The sequence below is a fragment of the Sander vitreus genome, chromosome 2 (assembly GCF_031162955.1).
Source record: "Sander vitreus isolate 19-12246 chromosome 2, sanVit1, whole genome shotgun sequence".
Classification (NCBI taxonomy): domain Eukaryota; kingdom Metazoa; phylum Chordata; class Actinopteri; order Perciformes; family Percidae; genus Sander; species Sander vitreus.
This window is the reverse complement of record NC_135856.1, coordinates 32,189,257-32,204,820: the sequence shown is the minus strand read 5'-3', so window position 1 is coordinate 32,204,820 and position 15,564 is coordinate 32,189,257. Positions and strand designations below refer to the sequence as shown.

Below are 15,564 nucleotides of genomic sequence, written 5' to 3'. Positions count from 1 at the left end.
TTGCTACGGTTCGGGTTTAAAAACAAATATCTTTTGCTACCTTTACACCTCACATTCGCAATGCTCTGGCGCTTCTGAGCCCCTAAACGGGAGACATTTGAAAACACTTCTGACCCCGTTTTGGTTTGGGATCTCCGGGGTTGTGTTGCAGTCGCAAACGGCCACAAACAATCGGGAGACCATCGGCAACACCGACACTGACGCCAATGTTTCTCCGCCTGATTGGGCGTCTCGTTCTCTGAGACTGAGCTACGCATGTTACCATGGCAACTACCAGCAACAGGCGGAGTGTACATGCTGTGTGTCCTGTTTACCCCGGCACGCGCATGCCCAGTATACCAGAATGCTGATGAGATATGCTAGTGCTAGATAGTTTAAACGGAGATTAGTTCTTCTACTGGAGCTAAAAACACTTTTTTGCACGGAAGCCGCTTAAAAACCAAAACGTCGCAATGTAAATGTAGCTTAAAAAAAAAAAAAAAAAACGAAACACACCAAACGGTAAGTCTTTTAATCACTGGCTGTCCATTGTCATACATCCAGATGGATCCTCTGGTGGCGTTTCAGGTTACATTTCTGGGTGAAGCGTTTGCCGCACGCCGAGCAGCAGTACGGTCTCTCTCCGGTGTGGACCCGCCGGTGGGCCTTGAGGTTGCTCAGCTTGGTGAAGCTGCGGCCGCAGAGCGAGCAGCAGAAAGGCCTCTCGCCTGTGTGAGTCTGCAGGTGGGCCTTCAGGTTGCTGGGGTGGGGGAAGCACTTCCCGCACTGGCCACAGCGCAGGTGGTGCCTGGGGCCGGCGTGAGGGTGAGAGTCCGAATGGGGTAAGGGGTTGGCGGGGTGGGAGTTCGCAGACTGATGGGTCTTGATGCTGATCCATGGGGCGCAAGTTCGGTTATGTGCTGCGGCTTGTTGAACTCGCTGGGCTGAGTGTGGAGGAGGAGGAAGGGGAGGAGGAGCGGCTTTAGATGTGGAGGGCGTTCTGTTGAGGGGATTTAAGTGTACAGCCTGAGAGTGAGCTAATGACGGCGCCGCGGCACTACTGTCCGAGTGTGTGTGAGCGGGCTTTTTCATCGGCCTGTGGAGGTGCTGCATGGCGGCTTGCAGTCTGACACCTGTGCCCACTTTGGAATGCAGCTTCATAACCTCCTGCGCCGTGGCTTTGTGGGAAATGTGGTTCTGCCTGAGTGCTTCCGAACTCACTCTGCGCTGTTTTAATGAACATGAGAAAGACGCCATCCCAGACCTTGTCGTTTTCTTTTCTTGGGGCTCGCTTTCCACACACCCATCAGAGTCAACGATAACCTCCTGCTTGATAGTCACGCCTGACGCGTCGCTGTTTGGCGGCCTTGCCTTCGGGGACACTGAGGATGGAATCGGATCTCTCCTTGGGGTAGCCGGGACGTCGTCAGCTGCTGTGACAGAGTTTGACCGCTCGTGTTCCGTTTGCGTTAGAGGCCAACCGCTGTCCACCTCTAAAGATGGATCTGTAGCCATGTAGGTTTCCCCCTGGTCTTCAGGGAAGACATATGCAGCAGAGATCTGTGGGTCTTGCTTAATAACACCCCACAATTCTTCACTGTTCTCCTGAGTCTGTTTTGGTTGTGCCTCAGTCTTCTCAGTAGCACTGTGGGATTCAGGTCCTGCTTCACCTACAATAACGAATAGTTTATATTAATGACTTCAACAGCCTTTTTTTTTTCAATTGGTAGACAGTTACCATCAAAGCAAGTTGGTTGCTGCCACAGCTAATGCAGTCAGCTCGGAATTTTGATCCAGAGCCTGACATTGTTTTTCTTTTTTCTTTTTAAAATCAGCCTGTGTACGAGGATTGATGAAGTCCAGTGTTTCCCAGTAGTTACCTAGATTGTGGTGGCCCAAATGCATTGAAACAGCCCAGGATACACACGTGACTACGTCCACTTTTCATTGTTGTTAACACAGAGTATATACCAAATGCATGCATGTGGAAATAAGATTAATAGGATTATATTCACAGGAAGCATAAAACATGTTACCTGTGTCTCGTATAAATTAAACTGTGAGGGGAAATTACTTTATTCTTTGATTTTGTGTTGTTGGTTTGTTCCCAGCGAGATATATAGATTCATATTCAAAACTATATCAAATGTATTTATTACAAAACTACGCCGCATAGCTCGCTTTAGACGGTTGAAAATCGGCAACTTTCCCTCTTTAGCTTAGCTCAGCACCATGACAACCAACGACACTGGCATAAGTTGCTTTCCGACCGGAGGGATTTTTGCAGTTCCTAGAACATAAAATTTCTTGAACCCTTTTTTTCTCGTGTTCCGACTGGACCAATTTGGTGATTTTTAAGTCCCTCTGGCCGCAGTTCCTGTAACTCTTTCAGCTCCTACTTCAGGGCACGGTCTTTTCTATTTTTTCCCTTTTCAAGATGTGAACCTAGGTGAACGGGGGTCGGGTTTCCGGTACAGACAGACCAACAACGGGACCATTTTAACAATTTTCGCCATCTTATTCATCACTAATTTTCAACGTTTTAGGCGAGAAATTAACTGTTTAGATTTCCAATATAGGCAGTCTTGCGAAAATTGATGCCGAATTGACAATTTGCTTCAAAGTCTTCGGAGTTGAGAAGCTCCATGAAGTGAGGCGACAGCCAGCAGGCGCCTGCCCCGGCCGCTAGCTCGTCGCTCGGCCATTCATGCTCGGAGACCCCGAGGTAAGCTGGAGGTCTCTCAGACCGCTCTCGTAAATAACAGGCTTTTATTTCGCCGTTGACGGTTCGTTTGTTTAAATATCACGACACATGTCCATCATAAGATTAACGGGAACCTGTGGTTAACTGTCTTTTCGGAGTTAAACTCCACAAGCGTGTCCTGCGGCTGGCCGGCCGTCACACACACACACACAGTGTCACACACACACAGTCACACACACACGTCCACAGCGCAGCAGGCAGAGGCGGGGGAGAGAGAGATACCCGTTTCTCTTTGGGAGACTTGTTTAAATTATGACAAATATGCTATATACTTTTAGATTTAGTATTTAGTTCATACTTTTTTTGGTGTATTTGTTTTCTGATTTTAACGCTATAAAGACCGTTGCCGTGCTTGCGTCACTCCCTTACCCCTCCTACCAGTCCCTATGGCCACTTGGCCAGTGCGGATGCAATTGGAAAAAACTGTTTTGGGGGAGAGTAGTTAGTAGATCTCTTTAGAAGTGGACTTTTCCTAAAACTACGTTCCTGTAACTACTTGGGCGGAAAGCGGCTATAGCCGCGTCGTTCTCCCCAGTTTCACCCTCTTGTCCAAAAATCGCCACGTCTGGCGGCGGCCAAATTGCAAAGCGGTAGTTCACAAACCAATGGGTGACGCCACTGCTGCTCTGTCCATTATTTTTACAGTCTATGATACACACAGACAGACAGAGACTCGATCCATTAGGTAATAAGGAAACCTGATTTTATTTATTTTTATTTGTAATGGCACCTTGAGGCAAAATCATCAACAAAGGCTCTTTTTCAATAAAATGTGTCACGTGTAAGATATTATGTTTCATAAGGTTTCACTATATACAGATAAAGATGTTCAAACTTAATATGCAAAGAAAACAATGGACCTAGGTGACAAAGCACAATACTCACCCTCAATAGGACCGCTGCAATGCACAAAAGAACAAGACGGCTTATTCACTTTTTCTTCCTTCCCATCCACATCCGCTGGCAACACATCATCTTCTGTTGTCTGAAAAGCAAAGAGAACACATCAGAGAATATGGCTTCATTTTGTTCCGTTAGTTGAATGCTCTGTGCAGATTTGTCTCGTCAGAGAAGATATGCATAAAGCCTCTCAGGACAACACTAATCTGGCATCACAGAGCAATTCTCTCCCTGAGATAGTCCTGCTGTAGTCTCGCTTTGCCAGACCGTCCACACGCTGCGGAGGAGGGTCTGGCTAGTCCGCACTAGCATTCCGGGATGGGAGAAAAACGTGCTCTGGTTTATTTCCATTTATTGGGACCAATCACAATCTTCTTGGGCGGGGCTAAGCGCCGGGAAAAGCTGCGGTGCCGCTGCGAAATAGCCCCGGGAAGGATCTTGTTTTGGTGGAACATGCGTACGTTCAATGCGTTACTAAGTAATGTATTACTGTAATATTATTACTTTTCCCTGAAATGAGTAATGTAAGGGATAACAATTTCAAAACAGTATTTATATTTCAGTTATTTATCCAAGTAACACTGCGTTATCAGAAGGCGATTTGTTTTATGTCCCAGGTAGGCTTTCTTATATGATGACGTGACACGTACGCGTGTCGTGATTTAGCTCGCTGCAGGTCAGGGCCAGGGCAGGTCACATCGGCTACTAGCCATAAAAGCTAAATGAAGGATGGAAGATGACGGAGAGAGTAATACCTTCAACAGCTGAAAGTACTGTCGTAATATAAAGGCTTTGATCCGAGTGGGAACATCGATGACATCCAACATGTCACTGTGAGCAAAGCAGCGTCCCTCTCCTCCTCCCTCGAGCGAGTTAGTATGGTGATGGGAATCTGCGTCGCCAGGTCCTTTTCATAATGTAAGCCTATGACAAAAAACTATATATGTGAATTTGCTTCGTAACATAACAAGGCTGAATGCAGAATGTTTGCAGTTCCGCAGTTTGGATGATTGTTGGCTCCTCCTATAAGGTAAATTATTGTTTGAAAGTGGAAAGAAGTTCTAAAGGAGCTTGATAAACAGGTTGTGCTTTTTTTTGGGTTCCGCTTTCTTTGTGTTGGCGTTCTAAACTAGGACGAGGACTATGGTAAACTGCTCCTCAGATCTCTGCAGGGTAAATCCCGACAGCTAGCTAGACTATCTGTCCAATCTGAGTTTTCTGTTGCACGACTAAAACTACTTTTGAACGTACACATGTTCCACCAAAACAAGTTCCTACCCGAGGATATTTTGCAGAGGCGCCGTTGCTCCTTCCGGGCGCTAAAGAAACCAGAGCAAGTTTTTCTTCCATCCCAGAATGCTGTGTGGACTAGCCAGACCCTCCTCTGCAGTGCTGTGGAGGGTCTGGCAATGTGAGACTTAAAGTAAAAAGTAACGTATTACACTTCCTAAGTAACTTGCTCATGTGACCCACCTGTGATTTCCTCTCAGGGCTGAGAGTGGATGCAGCATTGTCTGCTGCCCGTGTTGACTCTGGTATGACTTCCTGCGTACGGCTTATTGTCCACCTTTCCACATAGTCACCCTCTTCTTTCACACCACAGCCCCCCAACATGTCTGGGGAAAAAATTAGTACTGAAGTAGTATATAACATAATACAGAGTTTTCGGATACCTACGTAAACACGTCTTGCTTGTTCTTACCATCCTGCTGTTCTTTGGGCCTTTCTTTTGCAGTGTGACTGGACAGTTCCACATCATCCTTGGCACAGTGGACACACCTCCCAGTTTTCCCTCCTTCATTCCCCCCTTGGTCACTTAATTTCCTCTCAGCCCATTGCAGCTGCATCCTCAGGGACTCCACCTCCCGGTTCCTGCGCTGCACCTCCTCCAACAAGCCATCCTCCACTAACCTGGTGACCTCGTACATGGCTGTCTTCACCACAGTCTCCATCACATCCAAGAGCTGGGTCTGGAAAGTTACAATGAGGGTGTCCAAGTCCGACATGATAGACTGTCGGTGTCTTTAGAGGACTTTATATTTAGCGTTAGTCTTGTAAAATGCTACCACAGGCTGTTATGGTTGTACACCATTAACGCAGAGCAGTCTGTCCAACTATACATCCACTTGTTGTTGTGGGTGTTTACGATAAGTAAGATGAGTAATACATTAACTCATTGATATTTATAAAATTATAAACGTTAAAAAGCTGGACTACTGAACGATCTATTCACGAAATGTCTTCATGTTAATTCGAAATGTCACCTAGCCAGCTAATGTGACTCTTTAGCTTAACGATAGCATTCGTAACGGTATGCTAACTAACGTTAACGGCATCAAACCGTCGACAACCCGTACGCTCCTACGAATTATATAAACCATAGTCGAGCCTAACGTGTTGATGACCTATTTACACGTGTGTTAATGGATTCCAAGAGTAACGACTGTTTCTTAGGCAAATGCGAGCTAGCTTTTCCACAATCGCTTGTGGTTATATTACATCCATGTTGTGGTGGTCCTTGTTTTTGCTCGTGACGTCACCCACAACGCAGTACGGTGGCCTTACTGTGAATAACAAAACGCGATTTTAATATAGCGCGAAGCAATTTGAACTCAAACTCATTGTTTAAAATAGGAATGCGTTTTAGATTGTGAATAACACATTATGTTGCCATACGACCACGCACCCTTTTAATGCTTTATTGAATAGAGGCAAAAAGTGAGATTACATACTTTACCCTATTTAAAATTATTTTTTTAAAATAAAATTATTCATCATTTCCATAGGATTTTGTTATTGAGTGTATTTGATACTTTCACAATCCACATCAAAACTTGGCCCCTACATTTTGATATTCATTTCCCAATATAAAATGTGAAAATGTTCATTTTGTACTTTATCTCCCTTAGATACATTTATCTGATATATTTAGCTTACCAATTACTACATTTAGGCAGATGCCTGGTAAAGTATCTTATTTATTCAGTGTTTGGCCAAATAGCAACTATTATGTTTTGACCCATGCTAACCATTTGGGAGCGGTGTACAGTCACCGCACCGTGACTGGGGACCAACTCCAGTTATGAGCTCATATGCCTAATATTCAAATACATTTTACATATTTTGTATAAATGGAACACCCAGACAAACTCATACAACCATGGGAAGAGCATGCAAACACCACTCGGATAGACCCCAGCTACAGACTTACTTACCATGATGCCAGAAGAGGGCTGATTAGATATGAAGATACCGCTCTGACGCCCTTTAAACCCACCCCGGACGTCTATCCAAACTAGCATTCTGTCCTCTCAACCACCTTCTATCCTTCTTCTAGCAAAAGAAAGGCTTCTGATCAACCCTCTACTGAAAAAGAGAAAACCACTGGAATGTCATCTAGAGTACTAATGTATCCAAGAACCCTACAAAGGTTTCCCTTGTTATCTTCCAAGTGATGTGTCTTTACTGTCACACTCATCTGCAACAACAGGACTCAGCGCTGGCTTGACCTCCCTTCGGAAAATCTAATTAAATCCAGTAGCAAGCCTGATCGATAAAATGGAATTTTCCAATGAAATTTGTTCCAAGCAAGTTTAAAAAGTGATTTATGAAGAAAGCAAATGTTAGAGAAGACATCAGACACAATTTGTAGTTTTAGTTTTAATCTGTAATGGTATCACAAGAATAGTCTCGCATTGCCAGACCTATCTCCACAGCGATGTGGAGTAATGTCTGGCTCTACCACAGATACATTCCAGGATAGGAGAAAAAACAAACAAAAAAAACAAGCTCTGGGTTATTTGCATTTTTTTAAACCAAACACAAATCGTCTTGGGCGGGGCTAAGCTCCGGACGCAGAGACGATGGCTCTGCAAAATATTCTTGGGGAACTTGTTTTGGTGAACCATTTGCACCCCTCAAAAGAAAACACCACATACAATATTACATGAAGTTAACTGTTCTTACAATACAGGAGCATGAGCTATTTAGCAATTAGCTGATACATGGTTAAACATAATTTGCTCTCAACAGTGTATTGGTTGTGTGTATTTTGTCCATAGCAAATCCCACCTATCACCAACCAAAACGTCCCAGTTAGAGAGTAAACGCCGTAAACATATTCTTTGTTAATCTTTACAATCATTCCCCAAAAGAACCAAGCACGCCTGCCTTGTTGCATGATCCATATCTTCTGCGTGTAGCGTGAAGTTTGTTGTTGTTTCCCAAAAGGAATGGAGCTTGAGAACGGTAACACACAGAGAGCGGAGGCGAGGAACATCCTGCAGGGCCTTCTCTTCTATTTTTCTCATATCCTGCAATGATCCTGGAAATGTACTGTCATTGATTCAATCTATCACAAAAATAATGTTACTTAGCCTAACTTTTACAGTAATTTTTGCAGTAACCAAAGATGCAGCAAAAAAAATGGGTACAAATAAGACGTATTTAAGAAACATGAGAAACATATTTTATCTTTGTTCTAGGCTTTCCATACCAAGGAAAGGTTTTTAAATAAAAGCCAAAGGACTAGGAATTTAAGAGAAGAAAAAACAAACATTATAAATAAAAACATTCATTTTTAAATCTCTCTCATACAATCAACAATCTTACACTTTCTGACGCTCTCTCCTGAAACGTGCCTAGTTTCATAGATTTGTCATGTGTTTCCGTTGATGTGATTTCAGATGATCCAGGCGTTTGAAGCTGAGGCCACAGACAGTGCAGCAGTATGGCCGCTCCCCCGTGTGGGTACGCTGGTGCACCTTCAATATGTCCGCCCGTGTGAAGCTCTTATCACACATAGTGCACCGGTGAGGTTTTTCCTGTGTGTGAATTCTCCGGTGCAACTTCAGATTCCAGAGGCGGCTGAACTTGTTCCCGCATACAGTGCAGCAGTAAGGTTTGTCAACCGTTTGGCCACACTTGTGTGTCTTTAGGTCAGAGAAAGAAGGGAAACCTTTACCGCAATGGCTGCAGAGGTGGAGCCCCTGCCCCGAGTGAATCCTCTGGTGGACTTTGAGGTTGCATGCTTGGGTGAAGGTCTTTCCGCACTGGGTGCAGGAGTACGAGGGCACTTGTCCGGTGCCTTTGTGTGTCTGCCTGTGGGCCTTTAGTGAGGCCGAATCCGGAAAGGACGTGGAGCACTGGTTACAGGTGTGTCTCCTCCCTCCTCTACCTCCTGCCTGATGCTGCAGCCTCTCTCCCGGGTGTAAAGTATCACTGTATGCACCTGAGGGCCCATACAAATCCTCTGTGCTGTCTAAAGACGGGTCAATGTGAATGCCCTGGCCCCTGAAGTTCAACCTGCCGCCTGGATCACCAGATACATGTTGGGGGTACAACATACTCGGGTCCTGTAGATACCCTTCTTCATTGATCAATAAACAGCTGAACTCTCCGCTTACCTCGATGTTAGTCCTCGAGGGAGAGCCTGCAGGTGAACCGTCCGCGCCCCTTCTAGTCCGTGCGGCACCCGCTTGGTAAACGTGATGCTCGACTCCTTCTGGTGCTCCCACATCCCTCTCATAGTGCCCCATGTAACTCAGATCCTCGCCCAGGTGGGATGGTGATCCTTGTAACCCATCCAAGTTACCCATGTCTATCATATTGGAGTCTCCGTAGCCAGTCTTGTCAAAGCCACCCAAATCTTCCATACCGTACCTTCTCTGGAACAGTGGTTCAGATGGGTCAACTGAGTGTCCATCTTGGCCTGATTCTGGCCTCTGATTATAGCCAGCTTCCCAGTTCACATGGCACTTTGGGATCTTCTGGTCGCCGAAACGTTTACTGGGTCCCGGCAGACCTGATGCCTCTGTTTTTGACCAATGAGAGGAGGTAAGGATTTTCAAACAGTTCTGGATATATGGCTACAGGGTATACAATGACTCACGTTCCATATGAACACTGAAAATAATAACTTTGAAGCCAATGTTGAGAAAGTGCATCACCTGGTGTATAACGTTCCTATAAACCAGTACTGTCGGACTATAAACTGATAGTAGTACTAACCTCATAAATCAAATCTTTGTGATATTTCTACATGGCAAATAATTTACTAGTAAGTGTTGTAGAGTCATAGAAAACCAACAGACCCAACAGTCATGACATGCATGCTGCTCATTCTGTGTAACTGAATCTGTAATTGAAAGGGGCATGTTCAAAATAATAGCAGTGTTGTGTTCAATTATTGAGGTGATTGATTCTGTGAAGAAACAGGTGTCAATTATGGCCCATATTTAAGGAAGGAAGGAAGCAAATGTTGTGCATGCTGGTTATAGTGCATTTCACACTGAAATACTCAGCAAAATGGGTAATTCCAGACATTGCTCTGAGGAACAGCGGACTTTGATTAAAAAGTTGATTGGAGAGGGGAAAACATATAAAGAAGTGCAGAAAATTATAGGCTGCTCAGCCAAAATGATTTCAAATGCCTTGAAATGGCATCCAAAGCCTGAACGACGTGGGAAAAAAACGGTCAACTACCATTCAGATGGCTTGAAGAATAGCCAAAATGGCAAAGTCTCAACCAATGATCAGCTCCAGGAAAATGAAAGAAGACTTAAAGTTACCTGTGAGTAGTGTTAGGATCAGAAGAAGGCTATGTGAAGCAAAGCTATCAGCTAGAAGCCCCCGCAAAGTCCCATTGCTGAAAAAAGACATGTACTGAATAGGTTGAAATTTGCCAAAGGACACATTGACTGGCCAAAGGAGAAATGGGGCAACATTCTGTGGACTGATGAGAGCAAAATTGTTCTTTTTGGGTCTAGGGGCCGCAGACAGTTTGTTCGACGACCCCCATGCACTGAATTCAAGCCACAGTACACTGTGAAGACAGTAAAGCAGACAGCCTAATATTCCCTTTTCTTCACGTTCTGTAAAGGTATAACACAAACGTGATCAATTTTGGTCATGTTTGGATTTGGAATTGAATGTGCAGTGTTCCCAATGCATTGATATTATGGAATTAAAAGCTATTCTTAGGATTTTGAGCATTATTCACTTTTTTTAAACACACTGCTAGTATTCTGAACACAACTGTACATGTGATTGAAAATGAACATGTATGAATGAATATTGAATGAATGAATAAACACGATAGGATATGAATATGGTTAAAATAGCTTTTTTGAATTTATGTACAGTACTAGTCAAAGGTTTGGACACGCTTTCTCAGTCACTTGAATGGGAAAGTGTGTACAAACTTTTGACTGGTACTATATTAACAGACTGACCATCCAAATTGACTCCCCATCCCTCTTGGGACTCATTCATTTCTGGCGTGATCCGAAGGGCTTCCTCCTTGAACAGTCTATCCAGCTTTTCACTCTGTACACATGGAGATTGGCAGACAAGCGGAAAGACAACATTACATTAATACATGAGGTTTAACTCTACTCAAGTCAAGAGAAACCCTAAGCCTGGCATTAGATCAACAGACAGGTCTGATTGGATGCTACAGCATTTTAAAGATACACACAAACAAAAAAACTAAATACTGAAAAGTATTACAGAGATGTTATTACTCAACTCCTGTGATGTGTAAAAGAATAAAATTGCCATTGACTGTGCTTACAAACATTTGAAACATTTAGACCTAATTTACTGAAGCTAAAATAGTGTAACAAACTGCCCTCTACCTGTGGTGCCTTGATGGCTCTGTGGGCCTCTGATCTTGCCTCTTCCGCGTCATGGTGTGTCTCTCCATCACTGCCTTGCAAGCTATTTATCTCTTCTTGCAACACACTCTCCTGTTTAAGACTTTTCTCTGTAGCAGAAGATAGGGAAAATGGATTTTTTTTTTTTAAATTGAAGAGCATTAATATTCCCACTTGCATTTGAAGAATTAAGAAAGGCTCAAGTGGGCCAAACCCGCGTCAAGTATCATTTCAGATAATTAATAATCAATATTTCCCCTTAGTTCTTCGAAGTTTAAAACTGATTTGCATATTGCTCTTTTGGTTCACAGCCTGTAACTTAACTGTTTTGGTACCCAACAGGCAGCCGTAATCAGCCTAAAGCAGTGTAAAACCCAGACGAAGTCAGCACATAGCTGGAAAATTTAGCAGCTTAAAAGAGGAGTTGGTAGAGGCTAAAACCAGAGTTAAAAAGGAGCATGAATATTGAAAACTTATATTCACCAGCTGGACAACAGCACTACTGCAAATCACTTTTTAAGGTGGTAATATGTCAATGTTGTGCTTTCAGCTGTTTGTCTCTGCCTTCCAGTTGTAAAAAAAAAAAACAACAACAACAAAAACAAAAAAAAACATTGCAGGTTTAAAGCAGCATGATTGATTTTGGCAACTTTTGGGGCAGCAGAAACAAGTTGTAAACAAAACATTTGCTAACACATTGTTTGCCGATTTACACATCCAGTAGACACAGGGCAACATTAGCATTCATTTGAAGTCATGCTTCTGGCCACCGGATGAACGAAAGTCTCATATTCGCTCTCTTTTTAGCTCTGATTTGGTCTCAAGAAAGCCCTAATCTGGTTCTGTAGCTGCTGAATGCTCCACTGTGTTTGCCAGCTTGTTGCTAACTGTCGGTCTGCTGTTTGGTGCCGAGCAGTTAGCATACAGTTTGTTTATCAGAGGGTTTTCTGTGAACATCTGCCTGCTGCTGCTGGAGGCCGAGTTGATAAGAGCTGGGAGTGTCAACAAAACAGTGGTGTTGAAGGATAAAATGTTCTGCAGAGCTGAGAAGACTTAAAGAAGTTGGGTGGTAAATGATCCGTGGGTTTGTCACTACCTAGCAGTGCTTTCACATCACACATAAGGTGCATCTCACATCAATTATTTGATAGCTCCTCAGCTGAACCGGAAGATGTTTTGGCCCTCCTTCGTGAAAGCCGTCTCATAGCTCTTATTCCTGCCCTAAGGAGCGAGGATCGAGATGGAATCACCAAGGAGCTACAAGCGAGGACACATGAGAGCAGCCTTCCCGGGAGCCGTGCAGCTGAAAGCCGCTGCTAACTGCGCCCATACGGCTGACGAATTCAAGTGACGCTTTAGAGGAAAGGATGTCTCATCCCTCTAAAACACATTTCCTCGTTTCCTTTCTCCTCCCATGATTTTCTTGCCTCTCTCCCGTGCTTCCTTGGTGGGATGGACTAAGACTCTGAGCCTGCTCCATAAAAATGACAGAGGCCATGGACCAATAATTGGAGACTTTGTCCAGTGGTGTGAGGAGTCACACCTTCAATTGAACATATCCAAAACAAAGGATATGTACACTGATTTTGATAAAACTCCAAGATATGAGGCCATAACTATAAATGGTCAACTAGTGGATCAAATAGAATCCTATAGATATCTAGGGACAATTATTGACTCTAAATTAAATTTTCAGGAGAATTGTGAAGCTGTCTGTAAAAAACGGACAACAGCGTCTATGCTGCTTGAGAAAATTGGACCATTTTCATATAGACAAGACTATGATGACATTATTTTATCATGCCATTATCGAATACATCGTATCTTTCTCCTTAAGGCCGTTTTACAGTTGTGCGCAAACTCCACCCCGTAGCTACAGCGTAGCTACGCCGTCGCTCATACGGCGTCGTGACCCTTTCAGAGTTCTGCGTCGAAGTTGAATGTGTTTCTTTGCATCGCGGCGCAGTTCACCGCCAGAACGCTAAGGGGTGTGTGGTTTCCGGAGGGTCAATCGCGAAACTCTTTGTTTACTTGTGCGTTGGTGTGTGCCTCGAGCCAGCATGTGTGTGTGTGGGGGGGGGAGTGGGTGATAGAGCGAGGGAGAAAGTGAGAGAGTGACGGCGATTGTCAAGTTGTGACTCTAGAGTCATAGTGAGAGAAACAATGTGTCTCCCCTGTGCTTTCTGACCAAGGTGGGAAATCTTTAGCAGGAAAAGTTAACCCTCTCCTTGATTTCATGTTGTTTATGGAGAAGGAGTACCAGGGAATGAGTCGGGGGGAAATGCAACGCTACCAAGCCACGGCCGAGTGATGTGCGTGGCCACGACGTGTAGTTACATTTTTGGAGAGGTGCACGTCAGGCTACGACGTAGACGCAGAGGGGTCTGCGGGGGTACGCCGTCCATTCTACGCACGACTATAAAACGGCCTTTAGTGTCGTGGTTTGGGTGTGTCTCAGTTAAGCAGCACCAGAATCGCCTAAATCAAATTGTAAGATGGTCAAGTAAGCTGACTGGTGAGTCCCAGCTGCACCCCACATCCCTGTATGCTAAACAACTACAGTGGATAGCTATGGCCATCTTAGAAGATAGCCTACACCCTTTGAGTAGGGAATTCCAGTATCTCCCCACTGGGCGGAGGCTAAGAGTCCCTGGTTGTAGAACTACAAGATTTAAAAACAGTGTTGTCCCAGCAGCAATCACTCTGTTAAACAAACTGTAGAATTACTTGCACACAACGCACAAGCACTTTGGTCATGTACTAGCTGTAGACTTTCTGCATATCTGCACAAGTCAATGTGGTCATGTACTGTTTTTTATCCATGTTCTACTGTCTGTTTTATATGTGTTAATGTTTTGTGTGTTGCATGTTATGTGGTGGTCTACAAAGTTTGAGGGATGTCCTGCCTCTTAGACTGTAAACCTAGTTTACTTACGAGTACCAATAAAGTAACCAGACCTGACTCGAGGAAGGGAGGCAAGTGGAGGAGCTGGGGATGCAATTTAAGGAAATATGCACTTATAGTTTCTAAATAATTGTTAATATAAATAATATTGATTGGGGCAGCTTTATAGCTGTTGCGGAGCTCTTTTGTTGATTTAATCTCATATCGATTCATTTTCTAGAAATACATTTTCTTTCACACAATGTTTTTAGGACCCCATTATCTATGGTTTTAACATTTTTAAACTCAAAAGAGCTCAGCCAGTTTAGGTACACATAAAGTTTGGTCAGCCATGAGACAAAATGCATATTTGGGATTAATAGTGGCTGAATACGGGTGAGTTAACACTAGACAGACTCACCTGTCGCTCTGGGATCCATCTCACCGGACGCCCCGACTCTTCCACAGTCAAGACATCTCCCCCTCCGGTCTCCCTCTCTTTCTCTCCGTCGAACCTCCGACAACTTGAGTCGCCTCCTCAGGGACTCGACCTGCTCTCTGCACCGTGTTACCTCGTCCAAAAAACTGTCCTCCACCAGCCGGGTGATCTCATACATAGCAGCTTTAAATACCGTTTCCATCACACCAGAAAGTTGGGTCTGAAACGTTATTATAGTTTCGGCCATTATGCCAAATATGTGTAATAGCTGTCCTTTTATTTGGAGTAAACTCAGGAACAGGTAACTTTGGACGGTCAAAGACTGTAGCAGAGTAGCAGCTGTCGGGCACAGCTAACGTGGGTCTCTTTAAACTGGATGTGCCAGTGACTCGGTTTTCAGTCTATGTAACGTTAACGTTAAACAGGTTGTAGTATCTGGTTGGTCCACATTTACCGTTTGGTTACTTCATCACACCAAAACCAGAGTCACTTGTAATCTCAACGTTAGCTAACTAGCGTTAGCTTGCTGCAATAGTTGTGATTCAGAGTTAACGTTACAGATTTCGACTACGGAAACATAAAACAACTATATTTAACATGCACTTAGTTTATGTTTATGTTTATAAGCAAACGTAATTGATTTTCTTAGCTGTAATATATCGTTAACGTTACAAATTACGTTGAGCTTTCGCATTTACTTTTCATTCCGTAAACAACCGCATTTCGAAGATTTAAATACGGGTCGTGATTTGGGACAATCTTAATCGTTTCAGCTGCACGGGTGTCTGTTAGCGTTGATGGTAATTGATTACTCACACATGTACCAGGTTCTTTCCATTTACTACGTTATATACAAAACACACAGTTTGGTCAAAGAGGTTAGATATTTAAGTGCATCACCGGATATTTGCTCAACTCCCTCCTTCCGGTCCGTGGGAAAGCA

At 43.9% G+C, this 15,564-nt stretch overlaps 2 protein-coding genes across 3 annotated transcripts; both read right to left on the bottom strand.

Moving 5' to 3' along the window:
• Nucleotides 1-496: 496 nt before the first annotated feature.
• On the bottom strand, nt 497-6,976 carry LOC144528063 (uncharacterized). The gene is made up of 5 exons (XM_078266486.1): nt 6,859-6,976; nt 5,346-5,613; nt 5,117-5,259; nt 3,629-3,728; nt 497-1,649 (listed from the first exon to the last, which is right to left on the bottom strand). Exons 1-5 carry the CDS (start codon nt 6,943-6,945, stop codon nt 532-534), a joined length of 1,716 nt encoding a protein of 571 aa, XP_078122612.1. The 5' UTR covers nt 6,946-6,976; the 3' UTR covers nt 497-531.
• A 1,045-nt stretch (nt 6,977-8,021) lies between these two features.
• Nucleotides 8,022-15,538, bottom strand: LOC144528073 (uncharacterized). Of its 2 annotated transcripts, XM_078266505.1 has the most exons (5): nt 15,438-15,538; nt 14,604-14,841; nt 11,281-11,408; nt 10,876-10,969; nt 8,022-9,455 (listed from the first exon to the last, which is right to left on the bottom strand). In XM_078266505.1, the coding sequence occupies exons 2-5, from the start codon at nt 14,821-14,823 to the stop codon at nt 8,290-8,292; spliced, it is 1,608 nt and encodes a 535-aa protein (XP_078122631.1). In that variant the 5' UTR covers nt 14,824-14,841; nt 15,438-15,538; the 3' UTR covers nt 8,022-8,289. The 2 variants fall into 2 exon arrangements, with proteins under 2 accessions (XP_078122631.1, XP_078122624.1); XM_078266498.1 differs by having other exon boundaries at nt 14,604-15,530.
• Between the last annotated feature and the right edge of the window lie 26 nt (nt 15,539-15,564).